General features: G+C 54.9%; 14 protein-coding genes across 14 annotated transcripts; 9 read left to right on the top strand and 5 right to left on the bottom strand.

Annotated features, from left to right (window-relative positions):
- Positions 1–28: 28 nt before the first annotated feature.
- On the top strand, positions 29–1,074 carry PG997_008136 (uncharacterized protein; the record flags this gene model as incomplete). Its single annotated transcript, XM_066812451.1, has 3 exons — positions 29–190; positions 247–789; positions 850–1,074. 3 exons carry the CDS (start codon positions 29–31, stop codon positions 1,072–1,074), a joined length of 930 nt encoding a protein of 309 aa, XP_066667793.1.
- A 428-nt stretch (positions 1,075–1,502) lies between these two features.
- Positions 1,503–1,865, bottom strand: PG997_008135 (uncharacterized protein; the record flags this gene model as incomplete). The annotated part of the gene is made up of 1 exon (XM_066812450.1): positions 1,503–1,865. One exon carries the CDS (start codon positions 1,863–1,865, stop codon positions 1,503–1,505), a length of 363 nt encoding a protein of 120 aa, XP_066667792.1.
- Positions 1,866–2,555: 690 nt separating this feature from the next.
- On the bottom strand, positions 2,556–3,317 carry PG997_008134 (Initiation-specific alpha-1-6-mannosyltransferase; the record flags this gene model as incomplete). The annotated part of the gene is made up of 1 exon (XM_066812449.1): positions 2,556–3,317. One exon carries the CDS (start codon positions 3,315–3,317, stop codon positions 2,556–2,558), a length of 762 nt encoding a protein of 253 aa, XP_066667791.1.
- Positions 3,318–4,525: 1,208 nt separating this feature from the next.
- PG997_008133 (uncharacterized protein) lies at positions 4,526–5,104 on the top strand (the record flags this gene model as incomplete). Its single annotated transcript, XM_066812448.1, has 1 exon — positions 4,526–5,104. One exon carries the CDS (start codon positions 4,526–4,528, stop codon positions 5,102–5,104), a length of 579 nt encoding a protein of 192 aa, XP_066667790.1.
- Positions 5,105–5,842: 738 nt separating this feature from the next.
- On the bottom strand, positions 5,843–7,621 carry PG997_008132 (uncharacterized protein; the record flags this gene model as incomplete). Its single annotated transcript, XM_066812447.1, has 3 exons — positions 5,843–6,138; positions 6,202–6,449; positions 6,507–7,621. 3 exons carry the CDS (start codon positions 7,619–7,621, stop codon positions 5,843–5,845), a joined length of 1,659 nt encoding a protein of 552 aa, XP_066667789.1.
- A 1,457-nt stretch (positions 7,622–9,078) lies between these two features.
- On the top strand, positions 9,079–10,009 carry PG997_008131 (alpha/beta hydrolase; the record flags this gene model as incomplete). Its single annotated transcript, XM_066812446.1, has 3 exons — positions 9,079–9,316; positions 9,382–9,542; positions 9,602–10,009. The coding sequence occupies 3 exons, from the start codon at positions 9,079–9,081 to the stop codon at positions 10,007–10,009; spliced, it is 807 nt and encodes a 268-aa protein (XP_066667788.1).
- A 103-nt stretch (positions 10,010–10,112) lies between these two features.
- On the bottom strand, positions 10,113–11,525 carry PG997_008130 (uncharacterized protein; the record flags this gene model as incomplete). Its single annotated transcript, XM_066812445.1, has 3 exons — positions 10,113–10,560; positions 10,623–10,749; positions 10,802–11,525. The coding sequence occupies 3 exons, from the start codon at positions 11,523–11,525 to the stop codon at positions 10,113–10,115; spliced, it is 1,299 nt and encodes a 432-aa protein (XP_066667787.1).
- Positions 11,526–12,395: 870 nt separating this feature from the next.
- On the top strand, positions 12,396–12,977 carry PG997_008129 (uncharacterized protein; the record flags this gene model as incomplete). Its single annotated transcript, XM_066812444.1, has 1 exon — positions 12,396–12,977. One exon carries the CDS (start codon positions 12,396–12,398, stop codon positions 12,975–12,977), a length of 582 nt encoding a protein of 193 aa, XP_066667786.1.
- A 528-nt stretch (positions 12,978–13,505) lies between these two features.
- Positions 13,506–14,844, top strand: PG997_008128 (uncharacterized protein; the record flags this gene model as incomplete). Its single annotated transcript, XM_066812443.1, has 2 exons — positions 13,506–13,905; positions 14,141–14,844. 2 exons carry the CDS (start codon positions 13,506–13,508, stop codon positions 14,842–14,844), a joined length of 1,104 nt encoding a protein of 367 aa, XP_066667785.1.
- A 717-nt stretch (positions 14,845–15,561) lies between these two features.
- Positions 15,562–16,005, bottom strand: PG997_008127 (uncharacterized protein; the record flags this gene model as incomplete). The annotated part of the gene is made up of 1 exon (XM_066812442.1): positions 15,562–16,005. One exon carries the CDS (start codon positions 16,003–16,005, stop codon positions 15,562–15,564), a length of 444 nt encoding a protein of 147 aa, XP_066667784.1.
- Positions 16,006–17,797: 1,792 nt separating this feature from the next.
- PG997_008126 (uncharacterized protein) lies at positions 17,798–19,122 on the top strand (the record flags this gene model as incomplete). The annotated part of the gene is made up of 2 exons (XM_066812441.1): positions 17,798–18,640; positions 18,697–19,122. 2 exons carry the CDS (start codon positions 17,798–17,800, stop codon positions 19,120–19,122), a joined length of 1,269 nt encoding a protein of 422 aa, XP_066667783.1.
- An 837-nt stretch (positions 19,123–19,959) lies between these two features.
- Positions 19,960–20,708, top strand: PG997_008125 (uncharacterized protein; the record flags this gene model as incomplete). The annotated part of the gene is made up of 2 exons (XM_066812440.1): positions 19,960–20,361; positions 20,445–20,708. 2 exons carry the CDS (start codon positions 19,960–19,962, stop codon positions 20,706–20,708), a joined length of 666 nt encoding a protein of 221 aa, XP_066667782.1.
- Positions 20,709–21,623: 915 nt separating this feature from the next.
- Positions 21,624–23,404, top strand: PG997_008124 (MFS general substrate transporter; the record flags this gene model as incomplete). Its single annotated transcript, XM_066812439.1, has 4 exons — positions 21,624–22,174; positions 22,229–22,307; positions 22,361–23,167; positions 23,231–23,404. The coding sequence occupies 4 exons, from the start codon at positions 21,624–21,626 to the stop codon at positions 23,402–23,404; spliced, it is 1,611 nt and encodes a 536-aa protein (XP_066667781.1).
- Positions 23,405–24,200: 796 nt separating this feature from the next.
- PG997_008123 (uncharacterized protein) lies at positions 24,201–25,412 on the top strand (the record flags this gene model as incomplete). Its single annotated transcript, XM_066812438.1, has 2 exons — positions 24,201–24,756; positions 24,997–25,412. 2 exons carry the CDS (start codon positions 24,201–24,203, stop codon positions 25,410–25,412), a joined length of 972 nt encoding a protein of 323 aa, XP_066667780.1.
- Between the last annotated feature and the right edge of the window lie 183 nt (positions 25,413–25,595).

Raw genomic sequence — 25,595 nt, 5'->3', positions numbered from 1 at the left:
ACAGATATAGAAGACCAATCTTGTCAAGATGGCGTTCACTATGCACTCCCATTCGGGCCAATTCTGCCCAGGTCACGCCAAGGACCAGCTGGAGGAGGTGATCAAGCATGCCATCAGCGTCGGCTACAAGACGATAGGCCTGACGGAGCACATGCCACGAACAGATCTCGACGATCTTTATCCTGAAGAGGTGACTATATTCTACTCCATCAGTGCTTGGGAGAACTATGCCTAACGAACATTCAGTTGGATAACCCAGAGCAATCCCTTGCTGAGCTTGCTCCCCGCCATGAGGCCTACCTCAAAGAAGCCAAGCGCTTGCAAGCCGCCTACGCCTCGCAGATCCATATCCTAATCGGCTTCGAGGGCGAGTGGCTACGGCCATCTTATGGGCCCTTTATCCAGTCCCTTGCAGCCGAGCCCTGCATTGACTACTTCATGGGCTCCCTCCACCACGTCAACGCCGTGCCAATCGACTATGACTTATCGTACTACCAGAAGGCTGTTGACTCTGCCGGAGGGACCGAGGAGAAGCTTTACGAGCGATACTACGACCAGCAGTTTGAGATGCTGCAGGCGCTGAAGCCTCGCGTGGTCGGCCACTTCGACCTCTGCCGGCTGATGAGCAAAGACCCTGCGCGTGACGTTCGCCAGTGGACAGCCGTGTGGGAGAAGATTGTTCGAAACTTGCAGTTCGTCGCCGGCTACGGCGGCTGGCTGGAGTGCAACACCAGCGCGCTGAGAAAGGCCTGGCGGAGCCTTACCCATGCTGGACCATTGCAGAGGTGTGTTTGGCAGAAGCAGTCCGATCCATTCGTATGTGGGGTGCAGACACTAACGTCTTTCTAGGAATTCCTGAAAATGGGCGGCAAGTTCACCATGTCAGATGACAGCCACGGTATCGCTCAGGTAGCAACGAATTACAAGAGGGGCCTCGAGTTTCTCGAGAGCCTTGGTGTCACGGATGTTTGGACGTTGGAGAGAACGCCACATCCTGGTGTCACTGGCACTGAGAAGGCCACATTGGCGGATAAGAAGGTTCCTGTTGCGGAAATCAAGAAGAGCTTCGATTAGAACTGGTGCGGCTTCATCGCATCATTAGAGTGGGCATAGACGGGTTTTCAAAAGCGTCCTCATTAAAAAGACGAAATAGACTAGAGTTTCTTCCCGCTAGACTGATCAACTGGTCTTCGGCCCCATTGAGCTCATCCACGATAGCCAAGACCTCGAACCACACCATCCAGCAACCAACCAACATGACATATTTGAGCGTGTTTTCTATATACCTAACGTACACTATGAGCCTGTCTTGGCTTCCATAGATTGCACTCGCAACCAATGTACTAGACACCCTCGCCATGGTGAGGCGCAGGCTCTTCGAAGTTGCTACCTACATATGTCCAAATCCAGAAAGAAAACAAAGAGCAAACCAAACAACAACCCCAACCAGAAAGCTAACGATACAGCAAGAAAGAAAGTACTAAATACATGATGGGGAACACTTATCCATCCGAGTGGCAGGACCGCCGGCCGACCTTCCTTCCAGAGATCGCTCCAAGCAACTCTGGACGTATAGCCGACCTGTGCACGATATACAGATTCCGTTCGTGGAGTCGACTAATAATCTTCTCCATTTCCCTTCCTCTCGATCGTGCGATGGTGGCTTCGAAGCCTCGGTCGACCCGTTGTTGTAACTCGTCGATTCGGTTGGCTAGAGCTAAGTGTCGGTCATCGACTTGTTGTGCTGCCCGTTCGTGCTGGGCAGATTGGGCCTTTGCGATTGCTTGAGCCAGGTGGTCGATTGTCGTGCCGCTCGGATTGGTGTCCCCAAGGAGGGCCACCGGAACCGGCTTGGCACCCTCCATCTTGTCGGGACCTTCGACCCTTTAGGGGGCGTATGGGCGATACTCGAAGGAAAGATAAAGTGGTCGCGGCGAGCGAATTTGAGGATAGGAGGTGAAAGAAACTGTTTTGATTGTGGTAAGAAGAAAGGCAGAACAGAATTCAGTTTCGAGTATACTTTAGGAAGATTAGAGAGAACCTGGTTGAGGAACCCCGAAGTATGTAGGGCGTTGGGAAGCGCATCGGGGGTTGGCCGTTTTTGCGACTGCTCTGAAGTAGGCGCCAGCCTGACTTTTCCCAGAATCTCGTATATAGAGTTGTGGAAAGGGCATGGCTAACAGTTACCTCGTAGCTGCCACCTCAAGTTCTGTCGGCAGTCGTTGTGACCAGAAATTACCCACATCTTAGCAAGAGGTATGTACCTTGGGCAGGTACGTTGATCGACACAACATGCCTCGAGGCATATGTACCTAATATCACTGGCAGCGACTCCTTAAGCTCTAACCCACTGGCATCGGTACATTTAACAGACTTAGTAGAGAATCCAGGAATTGACGGTTCTACTGTTAAACAAACCACCTTCATTCCTCTAATCACCAGGACAGATAGACGACACCGGTGGAATAAAGGCAGGTGGCTGTGAACGAGGAATCGGTTCGAATTTTAAGGTTTCAATGCAATTATCTACTTTGTCGTGTTCGAAGTACCATTAGCTAGTCATGTACTCTCCATGAGCCCTTGAAGTGGTGCTTCATCAGGGCCTCTTTGGGCGTGAACCACCTCGCGGCGCCCGAGTGGTCTTGACCCGAGGCAAAAGCGTTGACGGGATAGATGAGCACGTCCTCCACCAAGGTAGGTCTCTGCAGGTAGGACAGGTGCCGCAGGCTGGTCACCCCGTGTCTCTCAATGTACCTCCAGACAGCACCCGTCCAGGCGCCAGGCCCTGTCGCCATCAGTATCTCCTGGTCGCTCAGCGACAGCCGGTCGAGGGTGACGTTGTAGGTCTTGGTCAAGTTCTGGAAGGAGTCGACGACGTGATGAACCAGGTCCTCAAGTATGGGGTGGTGCGGCGTGGCGGCCAGCGTCCACTGCTGAAATTGTACAGGGTAGGCAAAGATGCCTCGCAGGTCCTTCTCGTCGCGCTGATCCCACTCAATGCCGACGAGGACCTTGGCGCGACTTCGGTACTCCTCCGGGATCCAGCTGCTTATGGGCTGGATCGTACTGGTGTCAAGATCCGTGTAGACGCCGCCCTCTGCCTGCAGCACGAGATATCGTAGGAAGTCAGATTGCAGGGCCGGGTTCGGGAGGCTGCGGAAGGTGTCGAGATAAAATGGCGTCTGGGGATAGTGCTGGCGCAGGAAGTCTTCGGCGCCGTCGGTGCTGAACCGGCTAAACGTGTGGTCGGGGTTCAAGAGGAGCCACGAGCGCGCCTGGGCGTCCGCAAGCCCCTTCGCATGTACGTTCCCGGGCATAGGCAATAGAATCTGCCATATCCTTCGCGGGATCAGCGAGGGCGTGGTCGAGGTCGGAATCCAATGCAGGTTAGTCTTTGGACGAGACCAATAGTAAGCGTAGTACGAATAGAACAAGAGCAGAAGCGTAACAACGGAAACAATTGACAGTACAATTCGACGTTGCTGAGGAAACCTTGGTATTGAGAAAGACATAATTCCCTGTATACCGCTGTATACCGCGAAATGGAAGATGAAGTCCAGAAAATTACGTAGTTGGAAACAAGTCGCTGCCCAGAACACAATGGCGCGTCGGTCATCCTACCTAGGATGGTAGCCACTCGCTTTTGCTTTGGGGGTTGCAAGTGTCCCTCATGTACGAAGTTAGCCAACTGGTTAGACATTATGTTACAGCGATGTAACATTGATGTTGGGGGTCTAACGTCTAGAAAGGTTTCGAGTGACGTTTTCGGCACTGATGTGTTGGTAAGGGGGCGCTCGTAATACAGTTGGGTTGGAAATACAGGGATCAAATTCGTTTGCGGTTGGTCCCGAGGCATTGGCAAGGGTGAGTGGGTACTGTCGATCCTGGTAGGCCAAGTAGGGCGACATGCTTAAACACCGAAGGCGCGATTCCTCTCATGTAGGTTAATAAAGGGCATGGGCTCCCCGGTCCTATGTCGATGGCGATATGTGCTCCAAGCCTGCGAGAATAGGGGCCAGACACTAATTCTTTTCATATCGGGTACTTGCACTAGCGTAGCAACCGAGACACCATGAATACCAATGCATACTAGATATACGTCGAAAACTTCCACCCGTGGTGACTGAGTAGTAAGAAAGGGTAGTTCTGCTGGATGCGAACTGTGATGGTACGTATATGTTACAAACTCCTTCAGCAAGGTGTTGGTCCCTCCGGTTGCAGCAGGCTACATCAGGACATGAGTGATATTGCCGCATGCGACGGCAGTTTGCTGGCTCTGAAGAACCCAAAACACAGTAGTGGCTTATGAAAGAGATTCAGTGGCGTTTATTGTGATGTATAGGCTGGCTGGCCAAAGGCAAATGACAGTATATAAGCACGAAATTATCCCCGATAATCGCAGAACTTGAAGGAGCTAAAGCATTAATATCAAGAACAAATCCTCCTTCCATATTTGATCACACGGTTGAATTGAAGACACTGAAGACCTATAACCTTCCACATACAGCCCATATCGTCCTACATCATGACGCTGTTTACCCCTATTTTCATTACCACTGCTGCCCTCGTTGCAACTTTCGCTTCCGCCCTCCCGGCAAACTCGGGCAAGCTGAGCTTCTATAAATTCACAGGGAATAAGGAGATGAAAGAGGGCAGTTACAGCGTGGAATACGATGACGTGGGCACGCCTTCCATCAACTATACCCCATTCTCCAGCGATGCGGCTCGAAGAAGCACAGCGTCCCTGGACCGCCCCACGAACAACACAAAGATTACAGGCGAGGGCGTTCTCGTGGCCCGCAAAGCCGGCTGCGACAATATCGAGCTTAATCACACCAACACGGACAACGCCAACGCAGAGCTGCAGCGCATCTGCGGCGGCGGCGAGTACGGCACTAAGTGGATCATCAGCGATGACGTCGTCGCCTTCTACTGCCAGTACGGTCAGGAGGCGAAATGCAACACCGGGTCTTCCAAGGGCGTCAATAAGATGATTACCGACGAGTGCGGGTTGTATAAAGCAGGTAGCTACAGGGGCCATGGCTACGCCTACGGGTATACCAAGCCCTCCGAGCACGACTTCTGCAACATTAAACTCTTCTAGAGTGTTTTTGGCGTGTGCCGCACGAGCTGGCAGTTAACGGGGAGGGGGAAGGAAGGTATGATTCTGAAGTACTTGAAAGCGTATCGCATTCGTTGGTCTTTTGTTTTACTTCTCAGCTTCCTTCGCGCTGCGGAAGGACTTGGTCAAAGCCAGATCCCTGAGCTGCGAGATTTTTTAGAAGTGGTTGGGGGAACCAACTCCATTATTTAATAACCATTAACACTCGACTTATGTCTCAAGATCGTAGACTGTGCCTCGTGTAAAGAGAGTGCTTTGCCTCACTGTTATAGAAAAGAAGCTCTATCTAAAATACCCCGTATGGTTCTGGTAGACAAAACCCATGCAGTCAAGCTATGTTGGTTGGTATCTTGGAAACGGCGTCCTGTACTGGCACTGCGTATCGGAAAAGGGGCGTGTCATCGTAATATCAATCTCCGTTCAGCTTGACCACGCACATGTGCAGACCAGCTTGGCGATTTCTTCTAATCTTCAAAATTTGGGCACTGCCCTTCTCCTTTCAGTATCATTGTCAACTTCAAAAAGGGGCTATCGACTGCTACTGGCACCCTTCTCAAGGCAGTGGACAAGGGGTTTTACGACTCTTCTTGGCAGAAGCCCCAACTCAAGATCTTGAGCGCCCAGCTTACTACCGTCTACACATGGAACATAGAAGCCCACACCCGTCGACATCGTAGGGCTACTCCGAAAGCGAAACAGTAATTGCCCCTCCTATATCACTTAATCGTTCTTCTTGCCGACGGTGCCACCCTTTCTGAAACCAACGTATGAGACAATGGTTACCAATCCGGTGGCGGCAAAGATAGTCCAAAACGCCGCGCGGTAACCCTCCATGAGAGCCGCCTTACTGTCAACAGAGTGCGAATGCTCCGTTACGGAAGCTGCGATCGCCGCAGTCACAGCGAGACCGACACTGTTCCCGAACTGGGCGACTTCGTTGAAGACGCCGCCAGCCAGCGATTGAAGCTCTGGCGGAAAGGCCTCCGAGATGACGAGGTTCGATGCGGTAAAGAGCACTGTTGGTGTATCAGCAAACGCTCAGTTTGAGGAGGGGGGCGGTTGGGGAGAGTGCTAAGTACCATCGGGATTCATAGGCGACAGCAGCAGGACCCAGAAGGGAGCGAACCAGTAGTTCTCACCCACGCGTATAGTGGCCATCAAAACTGGGGGAACTATAGTCGCCACTGCCGAGACGGTCGTTAAGGTCTGAACTTTCACTCTTGAGATCAGGTACGCCGTCGCGATGTTGGTGAGGGCCCCCAAGATCGGATGCGGGATGAAACGCAGTGAACTCTGCAGTGCACTGAGACCCTCAACTTCTTGGAAGCTGCAAGATGCATTAGTGAATCGCCCCGTATATCGTTTCGGTAAGAGGATGACTGACTAGAGAGTGGTAAAGTACTCTAGACCATTCAGCGCCGCCCAGCAGAAAAACACATTGATACAAACCGAGGTGAAGGTCGCATTGCGCCAAAGCCGGTTGGGGATCAGCGCTGGGCGCCCCTTGAGCGTCTGCCAATGCATCCAGAACGGAAAGGCAATCAACAGCGCCAGCGAAACGGCAAGGAGCGCCGCGTTCTGCGCATAGCCGATGCTGAGGTACGACGACGTCGTCATGGCCAGGACATACATCAGCAGCCCCAGCGCCGCGCTCAACATGACGGCGCCGACCCAGTCGATCTCGGCGAGGCGCGTCGCCAGCGTCTTCCCCGTGCGCACCGGCTTGTGCGGCAGCGACCAGATGGACGCCGTCGACAGCACGAAGTTGATCCCCGCCATCATGTAGTACGCCCAGCGCCAGCCGATAGTATCCGTGAAAATGCCGCCCAGCACGAGCCCGAGCGCGAAGCCGAGCGGCTGGCCCATGCCGTTCATGGCGAACGCGACGTTGCGCCAGGTGCCCTTGTGCGGGAAGGTCAGCGTGATGAGCCCCACGGCCGTGGGCAGGCACATGGCGATCGACGCGCCCAGCAGTGTCCGGAGCGCGATGACCTGCGGCCCCGTCTGCGCGAAGCCGAGCGCGACCGTGAAGGCGCAGAAGAGGTAGCTGCCGGCCACCCACATGGGCTTCGCGCCCACGACGCTGTCGGCCAGCGCGCCGAAGATGAGCAGCAGGCAGCCCGCGGCGAGCGCGTAGACGGCCGCGGGCCAGAGCTCGAGGCCCCGTTGCAGGTTCACGTCGCGCGCGATCTGCGGGATCGCCGAGACCAGGATCCCCGAGCCCATGGTGTTTAGGAAGCTGATCCCCGCGAGTGTGGCGATGACGGTGATGCCTCGGACCTTGGAGATCTTGTCGGTGGCCGTCACGGTGGAACTGGAGGTACCGGCTCCGATGTTTCCAGCGGAGGCGCTGGTGGACGGCGCTGGGATTGCTGTTACTGTTGCCGGTTTCGACGCAGCGGCCGGTGGAATTGGCAGAATATCGGCGGAACTACTAGATACAAGCCCACGATCCTGCATCGGCGCCAACTCTATGGTTGACACGCTGGTAGACGCCATTCTCACGGATAAGGGTTGCTGGACACTTTCAGCAATTCCCAACAAAGCAACTGCTATACGTGTTCCTAGAGGGAGGGTCGAGGATACATCTTCCAGCTGGGCTTAAGACCGTCTTACACCCCCGATTGTTGACCAGCAGGGGAAATTTGTCAGCAGCGATTACTGGCATGCCCATACGTCACAGTGTTGTGTCTAGGATGCACTGAACAAGTAATGCAGCGACGAAGTTCCTCCGGATCCAGAGAAAAAGGAAATCCCCCGAAACAAAAGAGTATAATGCAGCACGGCGCCCGGCGACTCAGTAAATGATATGCGCTGGAAAGGCAGGTTGCAAAAAGCTCGCCCGCAATGCACAAAAGAAATCGTGGAGAGGCTGGGAATCGAACCCAGAACCTTTTCCATGCTGGTCTACAGACTCTAGGAGAGAGAGTAGCGCATGCTAAGGAAACGTCATACCACTAGACCACATCCCCGTTCGATGTGAAATAGCTTTGTTCATGCGGTATATAATAGCGTGAGTAGGTGGGTGAATATGGTGGGCGACGACAGCCACCTCTACAGGACGCTAGTGCCTTTGACAGGACCCTCAGGCAACCAGATTTCGGAGCAGCATGTGCCAACGTTAGTGTACTGTCGGATGGTATAATCAATTCAATATACATTGGTATAACGATCGTTACCTTGGAATATAGTATTTCAAGAGTCCGTTTTGTTGTTGATTCCACGGCCATTATTCCATTTGTTGATCGGTCATAATGTTCACTGGTTTTGGTGGTGCTAATTGGTAGGGTCGAAAGCCCGGCGCTGTTTAGCTACGGTCTTCTCTCCTCCATGGACTCACCCAAAAGGAGAATGACAATTCAACTCTAGTTCTTTGAGTAGTGCGACTATGCACACAGTTGCGTCTTCTCCGTCTGTTGGGATCCTGATATTCATCTTGCGCAGGGTAATCATTGAATGACCTGTCTTCAACATCCATTGGCAAGCCGAACAATGTTCTTGGACTCTGCCCAGTAAAAGGAAGCGGCCAGCCTCCTTAGCCAAGAGTCCCCATGGAAGAGTTCTAGACCCTGGATATTATTAGACGAGAGTTTGAGGATTGACTTTTCGTCCCAAAATTGACAGGCAGGCCCCCCCTGGTTGGGCATGACTCGGGAGTAACGCACACGTCGTGCACGCCGACTTAGTTTCCAAGCCCCCATGTCCGTCAATGCTCTGTTCACGTCCCGAGGTCTTGTTTTCGTTGCTGAAGATCATGTACAGCCTCACGTACTAGTAATAGGAAATTGATATATAACCATATCTAAAGTGTCCATTCTCTGTGTTTGAGTTCTTCACCCACTGCTTCATCCAGTATCACACTCACTAGATTTCGTTCCTTTGAAGCCGCGGCATCATCCAACTACAATACGCTCTCTTCAGTGTCGTCCCTTCACCTAGCGTCAGAACTTTCCACAATGCGTTCTTCAATCATCTACTCGAGCCTTATCTCGTGCCTCGCAGCAGTAACCGCTGCGCAGACCACGCCAGTCTGGGAAACCCTGCCTCCCACGCCCCAACTGCCCGGCAACCCCGCCGGGACCCTGACCGAGATCAACGGCGTCAAGATCTGGCACGCCGAGTTGGGCACCGCCGTCGACGGCCAAGTCCCCGTCCTGATGCTGCACGGCGGCTTCGGCAACTCGGATTATTATGGTAAGTACCCGTCTTCACCTGAGCTTTAGGCTCGCAAGCTGACTGAACCAACCCGTGTGATACAGGCGACGTAGTCAAGTCCCTCATGGCCAAGCACCAAGTCATCGTCATGGACACGCGCGGCCACGGCCGCAGCACCATGGACAGCACGCCCTTCACGTACGAGCTGTACGCGTCCGACGCCTCGGCCCTGCTCGAGACGCTGGGGATCGCGAAAGCCGCCTGGGTAGGCTGGAGCGACATGGCGATCGGCACCTTCGCCGCGCTGCTCGACAGCAACAACAGCACGCTGGTAGAGCGCGCCTTCGCCTTCGGCGGGGGCATAACCCGCAGTCGACCAACGCGACCTTCTCGTCGAGCGCGACGTACGCGGCCTTCATCGGGCGCGCGACCAAGGAGTACGCGGCCCTGCAGCCCAACGGCGACCTCAAGGCGTTCGCGGCCGCGGTCGAGACGCTCGAGTCGACGCAGCCCAACTGGACCGAGGCCGACTTCGCCCGGATCAAGCTCGGCGCCAAGGTCACCATCGCCGACGGGCAGTACGAGGAGGCCGTCGTCCTGGCCGAGCCGGCCCTGCTCAACAGCTGGATCGTCGGGAGCCAGCGCGTCACGTTGACCAACGTCAGCCACTTTGCTCCTCTCCAGGACCCGGACCAGTTCGCTGCCAAGGTCGAGGAGTTCCTCTCGGCGTAGGTATTCGAAGTATATACATAGCCTCTATAAATATGTACAATTGTATCCGTTAACTGGGCTCCTCGTTCTATGTGATACCTCCTCACGCTGATTACGTACGAGCCTAATAGTTGCCTTCTCGTATGTCGATCCGATACATCCAACTCCAATGGTTCCGCGGGTCTCTGGCCAGCGTTCGCATCATCTCTACGTTCTCGTCATCGGGCCCCGCGCTCGCGATGCCGTGCTCAATGGCCAGCCGCGCGTACATGATAGCCTGCCGTTCCTCGCCCACGAAGCTGTACTCCAGGGCGGCCATCGTGTACGCCTCGTAGAACGCATACCACAGCTTCTCTTGGCGGTACAGCGAGATCAGCAACTCGGCTGCCTGCGGCGTGGCTTTGGAACGCGGAGTGCGGTCCTGGAACTCCTTGATGAGCTTCTGGATCTGCAGGATCCGCTCGTCCGACGCTTTGATCTGATGGCGGTTCTTCGAGCAGAAGTCGCAGGTGCATCCGAAGTGCCACATGCTCGCGATTTTCTTCTGGCGTCGTCGGTGTGTTTGAAAGGCACTTTGCTCAGGTCAGTTCTCTATTCGCAGGTATGGGTATTGATAGGGGTGCAGGCATCCTACTTGATATACGAGACTGTGATCTCTTCTCCTGGGTGGATGTCCCTCACCGCATGGACATGCTGAGTCAATGTGAGAGGATCGAAGTAGTATTGCGCGTTTGGCCGACATGCATGGTTTAGTCGTGAGACTATCGAGTCTTGGTTAGCCTGTGACCCGTAACCGCCTGTGGAAATGCTTACTGTCGGGGAAGACGGCAAGCCAGCTTTTCTCGCCCTCGTCATCTTCAACGTCCCCAACGAGGTCGAGTTCAAACGAGTTGACGTCGATGATCTTCTCAATTCGCTCCGACAAAGAGGCGGCATGGTCGTGGGTAGTCAACTTCAGGAAGGCCGAGCGCAGAACCGGAGGGAGGTGCTCGACTGCCCGGATTCTCAGCTCCATTGCCTCGTCGTCTGACAGCTCGAAGATGGCGGAATCCTGCACGATGGCCGGGGTGGCGCTCATGACATGGTCTCCCAGGCTGAGATGGCTCGTCGCGATCACGCCCATCCCCTTTCCAGGGATCGGCTGCACCTCCCATTTGGGATTGGTGACCATGTTCAACCGTTCAGTCTGGCTATGGAGCGACGGGTCTGTCAACGTGGTCGACTGTGCGAGCCGGGCCGCCCGCTTGGGGCTGGTCAAAAAGGCAATCCCTTGACTGTTGCCGAATGACGGGTTGGAGTAGACGCATATCTCTTGGGATAGATTGCCGGCACAGGAGCCGGCGACCAGCCCCAGTGGGGAGCGTTCCGTCTCCGCCCACTCGGGAGTCAGACTCAAATAATCTCGGTGCCAGGGGCAGAACGAGCCAGTGGACGAAGTAAGATGTAAAAGCTGGCCATTGTGTGAGTCCAGTAGCTTGCCGTAGACCTGTGTCAACGGCACGCAGAGAAGCGTGAATATGGTGTGCGCTCGTCTCATGGTGATGATGGGTATCCAACCTGCACGGACAACATTCATCCAGTGCGGCGACTCCATATATATACATCCAGGAATGGATGCCTCCTTCTGCCATGATATGATGCTATTCCTGTCCCCGAGGCCAACCCGTGTAGACTCCGCGGCAATCGAGACGTGTGCTCAGTGCGCCCGATGAAACCGCAAACCTTGGCCTCTTTGCGACCAAACCAGATTTGCGAACTTTCCATCTGGGGAAAGGAACTATTTGCGGCGTTCTCGGGTCCCGCTGGAGGTCCAGAACAGCCTATTCAGGAGGCATTGTCAAAGCCTGGGGGTAGGGGAGTGGTCCCGTCTGCTGCAAGTGGCTTTTCCTGGCGGCATGTTCCCATCGTGCGTGTGCCAAGCGATGTCACTCTGAGGATCGTTTCGAAACGCCGCCTGTCAAGCTTTCGGGCGTGAACCCGAGTCGGTGGCTCGATCGGACGCCGTCAATTGTGTCAATCTTGTCTGATGTTTGACAGGGCCTCGACCAAGCTGACTAACCATTGGCTGCGACGTTGGTGATGGACACTTGAAACAGCGGCAGGGTCATGCGTGAGAATGGGTGAGGGGTTTAACCAGAACCTCGCCCATGCAATACCACCGAAAACGCGCGTTCGGCAAGTTACGTCATGCCCTGTTCCGTCCATTGAAGTAGAAGCGGGAGTCTCAGGTCCAACTTTGCCCAAATTGCACAAAACAACAACCCATTTGATGCTGGAATCTCATCAATTGGAAACTCTATTATCATTGGACTGAAGCAAAATTGCCCTAGACGAACACTAGTTGAACCACCCCGGATTCCCTAACGTAGTTCGCTGCGTCCATATCCACAGGACACCGCAGCAAACGATGGCGTCGGAACTAGCCCCGCGCCTCCAGCTGGTGCCCATCCTGCGCACCGTCCTGCTCGTCTTCAGCGTCTTCGCCCTGCTCAACGGCCACTCCTACATCGGCCCCTTCTACCAGTTCACCGACGTCCGCGCCGCCTTCGCCGTGTGCTGGGCCGCCGTCGCCTGGAACGCCGTCTGCGTCGTCGCCGTCGCCGTGCACCCCCACCTGCAGCGCCTGGCCGACGGCCTGCCCTTCCCCGTCAAGGTCACAGTGCGCGGCCGCACCCTCCTCTCGTACGGCGACCCGGACGAGAGCGGCGACGGGCTCTTCGCGCCGCTGACGGCCAAGCTGGGGCTCGCGTTCCTGGACGTCCTGCTGGCGACGCTGGTCTTGGTCTTTATGCTCGCGGCGCGCGAGAAGGCCCTCGATTGCTTGCTGTGCGTCGACGGCAAGATGTATGTGCCGGAGTGGACGCGCAACATCTGGCTTACTGTGCTCATCTTTGAGTACGCATTGGCCCTGTTCCAGACGCTGGAAGGCGCGAGTATCTGGTACAAGCAGAGATACATCAACAAGCGAGGACACATTAGTCTCGCTTAGGACCCGACGGGGACTTTCTCCCGGGTGGAAGGGGCAGGGTCGGCAGCTTGGTGAATCTGCCGACCTCTCTTAGCCTGTAGCTTAGATTACAGTTCAGGTACATACACAATCCAGTCATTACGGTAATTGTCGTCCCAAGCGTGTGACGCTTCATAGTCCATATGGTATCAATGGCCGAGAGAGTGCGCTGCCATGATTATCTACCTACTTAGCTATGCTTCGAGAATCTATTCGCAGGCCACGAGCATCTATTCTTGCAGAATACTTTATTGTTGCCAGTTTACCCAGGGTATGCGCATGCAAGCGGCACAGTTTCTGTAGGTGTGATATAGCGGGGTAATTGGCTTGACCTGCATATGAGATATACGGCCTGCCGCCTCTGCGCGTGCGCTGTCGGTTTTGCAGTGTGACAGTCTCAGGAACGCCTCTTTTTGTTTGCGCATTCCCTTTCAGCAACGTCACGATATACATACATACATACTTAGTCCTGCCATTCTTCTTTTTTAGATCGCCGCCGCCGCCGCCACAATGGATCCCGCAGCGCTGTTCGACAGCCCGCGCGAGGTGACCAACTCCTCCATCTCGGACCCGGCCTCGCAGGTGGGCGTGGGCGGCCGGACGTACCAGGCCTACCGCGAGGACACGTACTACCTGCCCAACGACGCCGACGAGCAGGACCGCCTCGACTTCCAGCACGAGATGACGGCCATCCTGCTCGACAAGCGGCTCGCCGTCGCGCCCGTGCAGAACCCCAAGCACGTCCTCGACATCGCGACCGGCACCGGGATCTGGGCGCTGGACTACGCCACGGAGAACCCCGAGAGCGAGGTCATCGGCACCGACCTCAGTCTGATCCAGCCGGACATGGAGGATACGGTGCCCAACTGCAGGTTCATTCGCGAGGACTCGGAAGATCCCTGGACGTACGGTGAGTGTTTCTTTTCTCTTTTCTTCTGCGCGTGTTATCCTGGTAGCGTATTAGAGGTCTCAGTGGCTTTGTGCGACTTTCGATTGGCGCACTCTACTAGCAAGCAAGCAAACACAGCTGTCGGCCACCAACCCTAAGCAGCAACCAACCCTGCATCGACCCGAACGTACGTTCGGGTCGCATGCACGATTGGGTACCATTCCAGATGCAGCGGCTGACGTGTGAAATAACTTAGATCATAAGTTCGATTATGTACATTTGCGTTACGTGGTGACGTGCTTCAAAGACCATAGGACGATTATGCGTCACGCCTATGAGAATTGTGAGTGGTCCTTGTGGCCCCTGAAGTCCTTTTCTTGTACCTCCTTGAGGTACCACTGCAGACCCTTCCAGAACTTTTACGTTGAAGAACATGGACAATTATCGTTTCTCCTACCAGTGAGAAATGCTCGGCTAATTATTACGTGGGCAGTGAATCCCGGCGGCTGGATTGAATACGTAGACCAGTCCGTGGAGCCCATGCGCCACGGCGGCACCGCCGAGGGCTCGGTATGGCACCGCTACGTGACCACGTTCCTGGAGACGATGAGCCAGTTCGGGCGGGACCTGCAGTGCCCGCGCAAGTACAAGCAGTGGCTCGAGGAGGTCGGCTTCGTCAACGTGCAGGAGGAGCTCATCCCCATCCCCATGAGCCCCTGGCCGAGCAACCCGAAGCTGAAGCTCGCCGGCAGCTACGCCCTGGTCAAGACCCGCACGGGCGACCTCCAGGTCGCGAAGCCTATCTTCCTCCGGGGCGGCATGTCGGATTTGGAGTACGAGGAGTTGACGAATAACGTCAAGCTGGAGATAAGCGATCGGAATAATCAGTTTTATATCCTGTTGGTCGTCGTCTATGGACAGAAGCCCCCTGCAGGGGAATCAGTTGGTATACCGGCGTAGGGCCCGGCTGAACATGGGCACTTTGGGTATTTAACTAGGGCGGCATCAGGGACGGACCCCTATCACGATATGATACTTCCGATGTTTATGAGATACTTCACATACCGTTTAGATTTGTTGATATATATGAGCAGACCCAGCTATATATAAACATATTTCACTCTTCGAATATTGTGTCCCTTCGAGGAAGGGGCGTGAACGAATAGACATGCCATCTTTGGATGCCGATAGTATTGCTGCGTGGGAAGAAACTCCCTTCGTAGTTATCTTCCGGGTTTAATAGCTATCGAATGCGTTTACCACACCACTAGAAGTAGCGACTCCTTTTACTTGATATCTCAGACTACAAAAAGTGACATGGCTGCTCGTTGAACGTTCCCTTATTTCCTAGGGTTGTGATCGCTATAGAAACTACATCATCTGCAAGAAAGGGGGAATTTGAACCATCGAGAATGTCTCACAGATATCTGTCAAGGCCAGGCTGATAAACATGGAATTAGAACTAGCCAAGGTGAGCTACTTTGTTACCTGCCACATGCGGCCGAGTACATCTGTGTTTTCTCAGGCACAAGATGGGTGTTTCTTTACTTTCTGCATTTTCTTTTCAAAAGAAAGATGTTTCGACTCACACCGGCGGGGCAACAAGTATTACGGTGGTCATCTGGTCCTCTTCCATGCTGTTCGGAAGAGACTCCCAGTCACCTCCACTTTGTTCAGCTAGAGGGGTTTGTAACGTCTCAGTCTCAGTCTAGTCCCCCATATCAGGAGCGGGGTGTTGCCACAGTGAACAGATTCAGCGGGTGGGCTACTGGCGTTCGATCGCGCCGACGTCCCGGGCCTTTCGCTGTTGCTACCCTCGCGGCTGGTGCTTTTGGAGCAACGGCCATAGTATTGGCAGCGGTCGTTGCTGCAGCTATCGCGGCAGTCGGCACGTCCGCGGCTTACTGATGTGCCCCGGCGACCGTGGAAACGGCAACGGCCGTACCTTCCGCCAGCCACGTGCAAGGGGTACGAACCAGAGTCGTCAGTGGCCCGGGGATCGCTCACGCTTGGAGGGGGTGGCTCGGTAACATGCACGTGTTGGACACCCTTGGCCTTTGAGGGTTGCGGGAGTTCCAGCTTGAGCTCAATGGAAATCTTGATTTTCTGAGATTTAGTCATGGTGCTTGTGTCTTTAGGTTTCAAATGCTTTGAACCCCGGATACCTTTGCGGACCAGGTTCTGTTTTTGTAAGCCCGTGATGGGAATGTGACTCTATTTGAAGAAGGTACGTTGGATCATGCCGCGCAGCTATGTTGTCAGACATAGAGAACTTGATAATGAACCTCGGGGTGTCAGGGGCCGTGTCCTGTCCTATCCTATCCTCCACAAGCCTTCACGTGCCGTCATCTTTATTCCCTATAATACAGTGTATACATAGAACAGTTGTTGGGATAAAACAAGATACATTTTGGTCATCGTCGATCATAAGCGCAACCGTAGTGATTATGCCGCCATAAAAAGGGGTCACCATGACAAAAAGAAAACAGCTCAAGGAAGTGAATTTTGGCTATGAGAAGAGTTATTCAATGAAACTGGAGTGATCCTTTTACAGTCCAGTATTGGGCTACCGGAATAATCATCCGTTGTTGAAAAACGCAATATCGCCTGTGATTACTCCTCCAGTCCAGCAAACTGCGTCCATCCACTTTAGGACCTAGAAACCTACCTGCCCCTGGATATGAAAAGTCTTCCATCTTTCCGGGAACCCCGGCCGGCCACTCAGTATCAAGTTGCGCGTGTTTCCGAATCAAGTCCAGTCCGCAGCCTGGGATTTCGCAGTTCGGTCTCCCCCAAAAATCTGCTCTCGGCGGTGGGCCTCCCGCCTTAGCCTCGCAGGTTTCGGTGATGTGGCATCTGTCTGGTGTAGGACAAGCCAACGGCTGTAGATCAAGCGAGCGTTCCACTGCCTATGGAGTTTCAAGTTGATGCAGGTCCGTTTGATTTTACTGTTGCTGCTGGTTGCATTGGGCTGAGAAGGGCCGGGGGCACCCCATGTCACCGCTTTCGTCTAGTTGCATATGCAGAAGGAAAGCCTTTCCCATGTTTGACTGATGCTGGTAATATATTCTATAAGTTTCCAGCTGCTTCTGGGGACTTGATCTCAAATTTGGTCACAGGCACGGGTGAGTGCCTCATCTCTCCTTCCACCTTATCCGAGCGCGGCTAACAACATTCCAGTTGGCACTCAGAGACCTGCACATCAATTCTGGGCCTATCAATGAAGCTTGGCTCGTTTGATAATTCATATCGTGCCGTTTCCGTCATGTATCGAGTACTGTATTTGAGGCTGACTGCGTCTTTGCGGCGCGGCCGAGAATCGCAACATGAACAAACGCAGAGTGCAGGGGATGAACGAAGACTCACCGAGAATCATCATAGAACGATATGCATTGTGGCATTCTTCTTGCCAGCATACTCTCTCAAACTCGACATGGAATGGCATATCTGCTTCTCCGGGTCCAATTTACCTTTGTTATTTGCTGTTCCTCATGGGTATGGTTCAACCGACTCCGGAAGCCCATGGCCTCCCAGTCAGTAACTCTGCACTCCATGCGTTTGCCATCAGATCCGCTTAAGCTACAATTCAATCGAAGACTGGACGGTACGGAAGGACGCATGAAGACACGACTGACTTGCCGACAGATTATATATCCTGAACAAGCCAATCTTAACGCAGACGGACAAAAAGAATAGACACACAGAAGTGTAGTAATGGAGCCCATCTGAGACATATATCACGTTGGTTCTCTAACTCGAGACATTTTCAGAGTAGATATCCAGAGATTTACCTAAAGCAAATCTCATTAGCCTTCACTGAGTACCATCTTGGACTTACTGCATCTCTTTGCCAAAGCTTCTGCGTCCTGACCCACACAACCTTACCCCTTTAAACCTCCTCTTCAAAGTCAACATGTGGACTATCATCCTCGTGGCTCTCTTGTTTTTCTTCCTGGTGTGCCGCCAGTGGGATGTACTCTACCATCATTCGGCCCGTAAGATGAATGTCGCTAGGGGCATTGTCAACTTCAAGTACTTCAACGCTCGTACTCTGGGGGAACGATTACTGATTAGAGCTTTCCCCAACCAACGACTCATTGATGCATTCGGCATCAACAATGCGTTCACCACAACGGATACTTGGGTGCACAAGAGGTTCGTTCGTTATGCCACGGGTCTGATCAATCGCGTCAACGCCGACAATGAAGAATGGCGACACCTCTCGCTGCTTGGGCAAGACACCTTGCGGCGCCTTCTCTCAGCAGAGTCAGGACACGAGCCCGGCGACCAACAGCAACGGCTACACCTAACATCGACCGTACGGATCCTCTGCTTCGTCGTGGTATTGCACTTCCTGTTCCCAGAAGTCGAGAACATCGATCTCCAAGCTGCCCGCAACGTTACCGAGGACATCAACCGTCTCTGGGTCCAGTCCAAGGACGCATCTCGGCCTGTATCCGAGCGCGAACAGGACCGTCTAGTGACCATGATCCGCCATATGCTTCCCATGAACGGACAGCTGTATGATATCTATGGTCCCGGAGAGCAAAGCAACCCGCTCAACATCACCCTGCCCGCCTTTGAAACGCTGTGGCGCGTCGTTCTCTTGACTTATGTGCATATTGCTTTCAGGGGCATTGGTTCAGATGGACCCCGGGTCACGACGGAGTCCTTGGCCAGGGGCTTACTAGGTGACCTTCCAAGCCACTTGGGTACAGGTAGCGAAAAGGAAATCGCTGCGTTGATGATATCCAAGGTAAGCACCAACTGTTTCCACTGCAACAGTAATCGTTCTCAGGGATAGGCGCCTAGACTGACGCCATTCTACAGGAGGCTCTTAGGCTCTACCCACCGACGAAACGCATACACCGAGCCATACTTCCCACTCATACAGCAAAACCAGTCGTTATTGCCGCAGACATCGAGTCCCTCCATCGCGACACCTTCATCTGGGGCCACAACGCCCACGACTTCTTCCTGCCACGCATGGGCCAGGGCTTGACACAAACCCAGAAGGATGCCTACATGCCCTTTGGACTGGCTCCTCATTTATGCCCCGCGTCTAACAAGTTTGGCGAGCGCATGATCGCGATGCTGCTCGGTGTGCTCTTCAGCGGACTGGGTTCGAAGGGGACTGGCACCGCGATTGAGTATGGAGATGTAATGCTGGACGGTGACATCTGTGCTCCTTTGCCCACCGGTCGCGAGGATGCTGAGAGTTGGCATGTCACAGTTTAGTTCTGAGGCGGAGTGAGCACGTGGAAGGAAGGGTTTGACGTTTGGGCGGGAGAGGTTGGTTCGAAGCTCATTGAATGTGGGAGAAAGGTCTGTCATCGAGTGATCTGGCAAACGGGGGCAAACGAAGTCCCGTGGAACAATTGTACTACTACATATATACTTAGAATAATAGGATATATCTTAAGCTTGGCGCAGCCTGATATGATAAAGCCGGTCTTTGTGGTCCGGTCTATTCGTTGTCCGTCGTGGACTTGGAAAGGGGGTCGATCCACCACCGTGCACCTAGGGTTCGCCCTTCTCAGCGACGGTCGCCCTCAACGGGTGACACCTGAAATCATCAAGATGTCGCCTCGACCAGCCTGTCGGCACATCCATTTTATATAGACTTGTTGAATTCGGAGTAGATTACCTCGTAGATGTTTTTCATCATGCGTGTGGCTTTGTGCAATCAGCCTAATAGCCGTGGTATTGAAGCGCAATGTCCGCGATTAACTCAGCCAATGGTGTCAATTGCGACGAATTGGAAGATCTTTCAGAAGCCCTTACCGAAGAATATGGGCGCTAATAGGCATTTTCCACTAGTAGGCAGGCAATTGTTGTCCCCAGTCTCCAGCCAAACGAGAAGCGAGCTGAGCGTGGCCGTGGAAGGAGAGACGCCGGTGGCCCAGAATGGCAATGGCGGAGCATCTCTACTCGCGACAGCGCTACTTATACCGCATCGCCACGAATCCTTGCTGGGTTGGAATACAACTCTTTCAAGGCAACTTACGTATCTTAGCCTCTGGGTTTTCATATTTCATTCAGGAAAAGAAAAGGCATTCAGCAGACATCACCGACATGATTCTAGGCAGGTCAACGCTCTTGGCCTTCTTTGCCGCGTCTGCAGTGGCAGAGGATGGCTCCCAGAATGCCCGAGCCCGCGGTGTCGAGTCCGAGCCAGGCTTTACACTGACATCGCCCGAGATGACCTTGACACTGGTCCCCGACGAGCCTTACGGACGAAACCCACGCGTACCCCAGCCGACAGCCGTCGAGCTCGAAGACAGACAGGCAGCCGGGCCCGGCACAACGCTGCAGAAGGGCTGGTACTGGGTCCGCGCCGTAGCGGCGCCCAACTACCACAAGTACCTGCAGACGAAGCCGGCCGTGGCGGCGGGGACGGCGCTCCTCGAGTCGTACACGACGGCGGGGCAGTTCAACGTGGTGGACGGGCAGCTGGTGGAGAACACGGGCGAGGGGGTACGCCGCTGTACATGTGGGTGGAGAAGCCCGTGTCCGACTTCACGCAGCGCACGCTGGCGACGTGGTTCAACACGACCAAGAACGGCTTCGGGGCCTTTGCGTTCCAGGGCGACGCCCTCACGTGGAGCGCGCCCGAGGTGCAGCGCCAGAACGTCGCGGCGTGGCTCGTGTGCAAGGACCAGGCGCTCTTCATCAACACGGGCGCGTACGCCTACCAGACGCCGGCGGGGTGCTCGGATCAGACGGTAAGACGGTCTCGTTCCCTGGTGGGTGGGTGTTCTAGAAGCGGGCTGACGCAGTTGCCCCAGATTCACTACTATAATGATGCACATGCCAATAATTGATGGTCGAACGCATGTCAGCACGGCGCTTAGTCGGGTATCGCAGCTTCGGTAGGAGGATGACAGGAGGGCTGGGTATGGGAATCAGGGATGGGGGAGGACGTATGTTGGCGCTGAGTTTTGCGTACTGAACGATGTATTCTGTTCGCCTCCAAGTACACTAGGTTAAAGGTTCGCGGTTCTAGATCCTGCCTTTGATAAAAAGAACCCTTGAAGTTACCATGCTCGCGGAATGTCTCAGCTGGGAGGGGGATGTTTGCCTGTCAGTTGTGCATTTGAAGCTCGGCCGAGCGGGCTTCCCCACTGTAGAGGGTTTTGGTAGCACGCCAGGCCTGTAAATTGAAGGCGGCTGGGACTTGAAAGAGCGCTGAAGGATTCCAACAACAAAGTGTATCTGATCCTTGGGGGTCAAACCCACGCCGACCTCTCCCAAAAGATCGCGAACAGAACTTCGGACGAAGAAAAGAGCCGTCGAGAATCGCCTTCTCGCTTGCATTCCTGATCGCAACCCCCATTGACCTACTACGACTGTCGGACCGGTGATGTAAATTGACTTCGGACGTCCGACGCCACAATGCACAGGTCGCAGGGGACATCCCAACCTTCCGAGGAACTGCAGAGTAGACCACAGGGGATGGAGCACATGGTCCCTTACCGGCAATGCTGGGATGTGGGTAGCCTTATTGAAGGATCTGGGTCAACGGCTTGTGTCAATAGAAATCCTGCACCTTGAACCGAAGTTGGCTTATCAAATGTGGCGTTCGTGGTATACCGGCCATTGACTGTGAGAAGAGCCATGTCTCCCTCTATAAGATCCTCGCGCGCGCTCTTATCTGTTCAAGAGACAGGTTCAGTAGCCACTCCTCTGCAAAGCTACCACTGGATCCGTGAGTGTCCATACCCATTCGATCGGCATCAATGGCTCCCCACACCACCAACAGAGAGGATGAGCTCCTCCCCGGCACCGAGGTCGTGTTCAAGGAGACGGGCGAGCCGGCCCAGGACGAGCTGGTGCTGGTGCCGCACCCGTCCAACCACTTCGACGACCCGCTCAACTGGTCGACGACGTGGAAGACCATCATCATCGCCAACCAGTTCGTCTTCGTCTTCATCAGCATCATGACGCCCCTGGCCATCGCCCCCATGACCCAGATCTTCGAGGCCGAGTTCCACAAGACCCTGCCCCAGGTCAACATGCTCTTCGGCGCCGCCGCCATCACCCTCGGCTACGCCAACTTCCTCATCGTGCCTGCCGCCAACGTCTTCGGGCGCCGACCCGTCATCATCATCTGCGGCCTGATCTGTATCCTCGCCAATATCTGGCAGGGGCTCGTCACCAGCTACTCGAGCTTCATCGGGGCTCGTGTCATTTCCGGGTTGGGTGCGGCTGCCAACGAGAGCATTATGCCCATGGTCGTCTCGGATATCCTGTTCGTCCACCAGAGAGGCCGAAGCATGACCTTTTACTTGTAAGTACCCCCCATGAATCACTCGATAAGGGGCCGGGCTAACAATGGACTTAGCTGGGCTTACTTCATGGGTCTGTTCATCGGCCCTATCATCTCGGGTGCCATCGCATCCCAGATCAGCTGGAGGTGGTTTGTAAGTCATGCCACCAATACCTCGTAGACTTCAGAGTATTGACTGTGTCCTAGTTCTGGGTCTGCACCATCCTGCAGGGCGTCAGCTGGATCCTGACCATCGTCGCCCACCCTGAGACCAAGTACGAGCGCCCGAGCCAGGGCTCGCCCTCTAACTCCGTCTTCAACATCACCTACCAGTCCGACAAGCCAAACGAGGGCCAGAACGGATCCGACACCGAGGGCCGTACATCCACCCCGTCGACGGCGCCCCAGACGGTCCAGATCCGCCCCGTCGGCCGGCCCTCCAAGGAGCAGTTCTCCCTCATCCCCCGTATGCGCTTTGACTACAGCCTCGCCAAGGTGACGCGCGACATCGTCTCGCCCATCCAGATCTTCTCCTTCCCCATCATCCTCTGGGCCGCGTTCGCCATGGGCTTCGCGGCTAATTGCTTGCTCGCGCTCAACTTGACTCAGGCCCAGGTGTTTGGTCCCCCGCCTTACCTCTTCACACCCGACCAAATCGGCTTCGTCAACTTCGCCTTTGTTGTGGGCGCTGCCATCGCGCTTGTCACCGCAGGGCCCTTTGCGGACTGGATAGCGCTGCGCCACGCCCGCAAGAACCGTGGTGTGCTCGAGGCTGAGTTCCGCTTGCCCGCCCTTATCCCTTACGTATGCTTGTGTTTGATCGGTATGACCGTCACCGCCGTCGGCTATCAGCGCAGCTGGCCCTGGGCCGCCACCGTCGTCGCCGGCTACATGCTGGTCGGTATCCAGGTCGTCGGTATCCCTGCCATCGCCATCGCTTATGCCGTAGACTGCTACAAGTCGCTGCCCGGCGAGATCATGATCGCTGCCACGATTGTCAAGAACACGTTTGGTGTAAGTCACTCCGCTTTCCCTACCTGTCCGCCGAATGTGGTACTGACTAGACTAATAATGCAGTTTGGAATGATCTTCTTCTTCAATGACTGGGCTGCGACTGGAGGCTACCTGGCCCCTGTCCTCACTCTCATGGCCATTACTGTCGGAATCTGCGTCATTGGATTGGCTGTTTTCATCCCCTTCGGCAAGAGGTTCCGCCGGATGACCAAGGATTCCAAGTTGCATTCTCTGTAAGGACGGAAGAGTCGTCGGTTGCGAGGCCGTTATTGCCCTGGTGATAGGAGATGGAGGTGTTGGTTATCGCTTAAGTTGAAAGAGATATAATAGTAGTTTTTAATACCCCACGGGGCAGATAGATGGAGGAAGGCATAGCAATTATCTCGAATTCAACCGATGTCAACGCAAATACCCATTTCTAGCTATACCGTTGTTGGCTATCCCGATGTCTCTAGTCTTGTCCCTGCCAGTCCCACCCCCAGCTTGGCACCGTCATGAAGTCTTCCAGTGAAAAGCATTGTGCTTACTTGAATGAATCCGAGTGCTGAGGGCCTTAATCTCCTCAATCGACCTCGCTTGCGCACTCCAAGTCTCTCAGCTGTATGCACCGGGGTCAGTCAAGTGGAACCTAGTCACTGCTTTTACAGGCTGTGTGTTTCGTGGATTTACTTCCTCCGCGTCTACCCCAACTTCCCCACAACTCCCCGCAATCTCGACCCCTGGCCTGCAATAGCTATACGGAGAACATCGAAGGAACTGCCTGTCAAACGTAGATGGATCATGGGACAGTAACGATGCCTGACTACATATACTGGGCCTAGGCCCGCACGTTGATCAACGGCCAGCCAACTATCCCCATTCACCTGGTCTGATGCAGTGAGGATATCCAGCGAAACACAATGTGGCAGCTCGGACGTGTAGCAATCCTCGAGGCCCTGGCCTTGAGCCAGCTCGCCACCTCGGCCCCGACGACAAACGAGCGCCGCGGTGTTGACGATGTATCCCTGGGGCCCCCGGTCAGAACCTACGCAGAATGCCAGCGCAAGACCTGCCGTCCCCTGGCAGGCTGTCCCCGGGGACCCTCTTCGTGAGCGCAACCAGCCCGCTCGCGAACCACACCACGATCCAATCCGCCATCGCCTCGCTCCCGCACGACGCCACCGCGCACACCATCCTCATCGCGCCGGGAACCTACATCGAGCAGCTCAACGTGACGCGCCCAGGCCCCCTGACCCTACTAGGCCAGACCAACGCCCCGTTCCCGAACGGGTCCGCGCCCTACGCCGACGTGCACTCCGACACGGACCACGCCAACGAAGTAACGGTGGTCTGGTCCCGCGCAAACGCCGACAGCACCGGCAAAATAACCGACAACGCCGTCACCAGCGTCCTCACCGTCGCGCCGACCTGGGAAGCCGCCCTGACCGGCACGGGACCGACGGGCTACCCCGTCTCCCCCTCGACGCCGCCTGGCAGCCGCGACTTCCGGCTGTACAACGTGGATCTGCGGAACCTGGCCTCGGACCGGTCCGTGGGGCCCGCGCTGGCGCTGGGGTGGGCTACGCGCGCGCTAGTTTCTACGGCTGCGGGTTCTATAGTTTCCAAGATACCGTCTACGTGGGCAAGCGCGGGAACGCGTTCTTCCACGATTGCGTCGTGGCGGGCGAGGTGGACTTCTTGTACGGGTTCGGGACGGCGTGGGTGGAGAGGTCGACGCTGGCGCTGCGGAATTGCGGGGGTGGGATCACGACTTGGAAAGGTATGGGTATTGCGTTCTTTTACTTCGTGGTTTTTACTGTACTGATGAGTGCCGGTGTGATTCCATGCAGGCACGAACACGACGTTTCCCAATAAGTACGGCGCCTACATCTCGTCCTCGCGCGTCATTGCCGCCAACAGCACCATCGGAGCGGCGATCGAAGGCCAGTGTCCATTGGGACGCCCATGGAACGCGCTGCACCGCAGCGTCTTCATGAACTCGTACTTGGACGCGAGCATCCTGCCCGCAGGCTACATCCAGTGGCAGGATACCGACCCGCGCTTCGACGCCGCGACGACCTTGGAGGCTGTCTACCGCAACCAGGGGCCCGGCTACGACGAGGCGGCGATGGGGGGAAGTAATGTCACGACTGTCCTGAATGATACGAGTGTGGAGCCATATGCCAGTCCCAGGGATGTGTTCATGGGCTGGGAAGGCGAGCCGGATGATTTGAGTTGGATTGACAACAGGGTATTAAGAGTTTGAACTTTGCATGGACATAGTATTCATTGATTACTAAGGAAAAGAAGGTAATACGGTCTCCTGCGACGATGCGAATGCTAACGCTTTCAATTATTAAATGATCGTAGACCGTTGATCATACATAACCATCGACCAAGTACTACATAGATAGAGAAAACATGTGATCAATCTGAGACTTCGCACGAT

The sequence above is a fragment of the Apiospora hydei genome, assembly GCF_038363865.1.
Source record: "Apiospora hydei strain CBS 114990 chromosome Unknown utg000006l_segment0_segment0, whole genome shotgun sequence".
NCBI lineage: Eukaryota > Fungi > Ascomycota > Sordariomycetes > Amphisphaeriales > Apiosporaceae > Apiospora > Apiospora hydei.
Note: the sequence above shows the minus strand (reverse complement) of the source record. Positions and strands in the feature narration are given on the sequence as shown.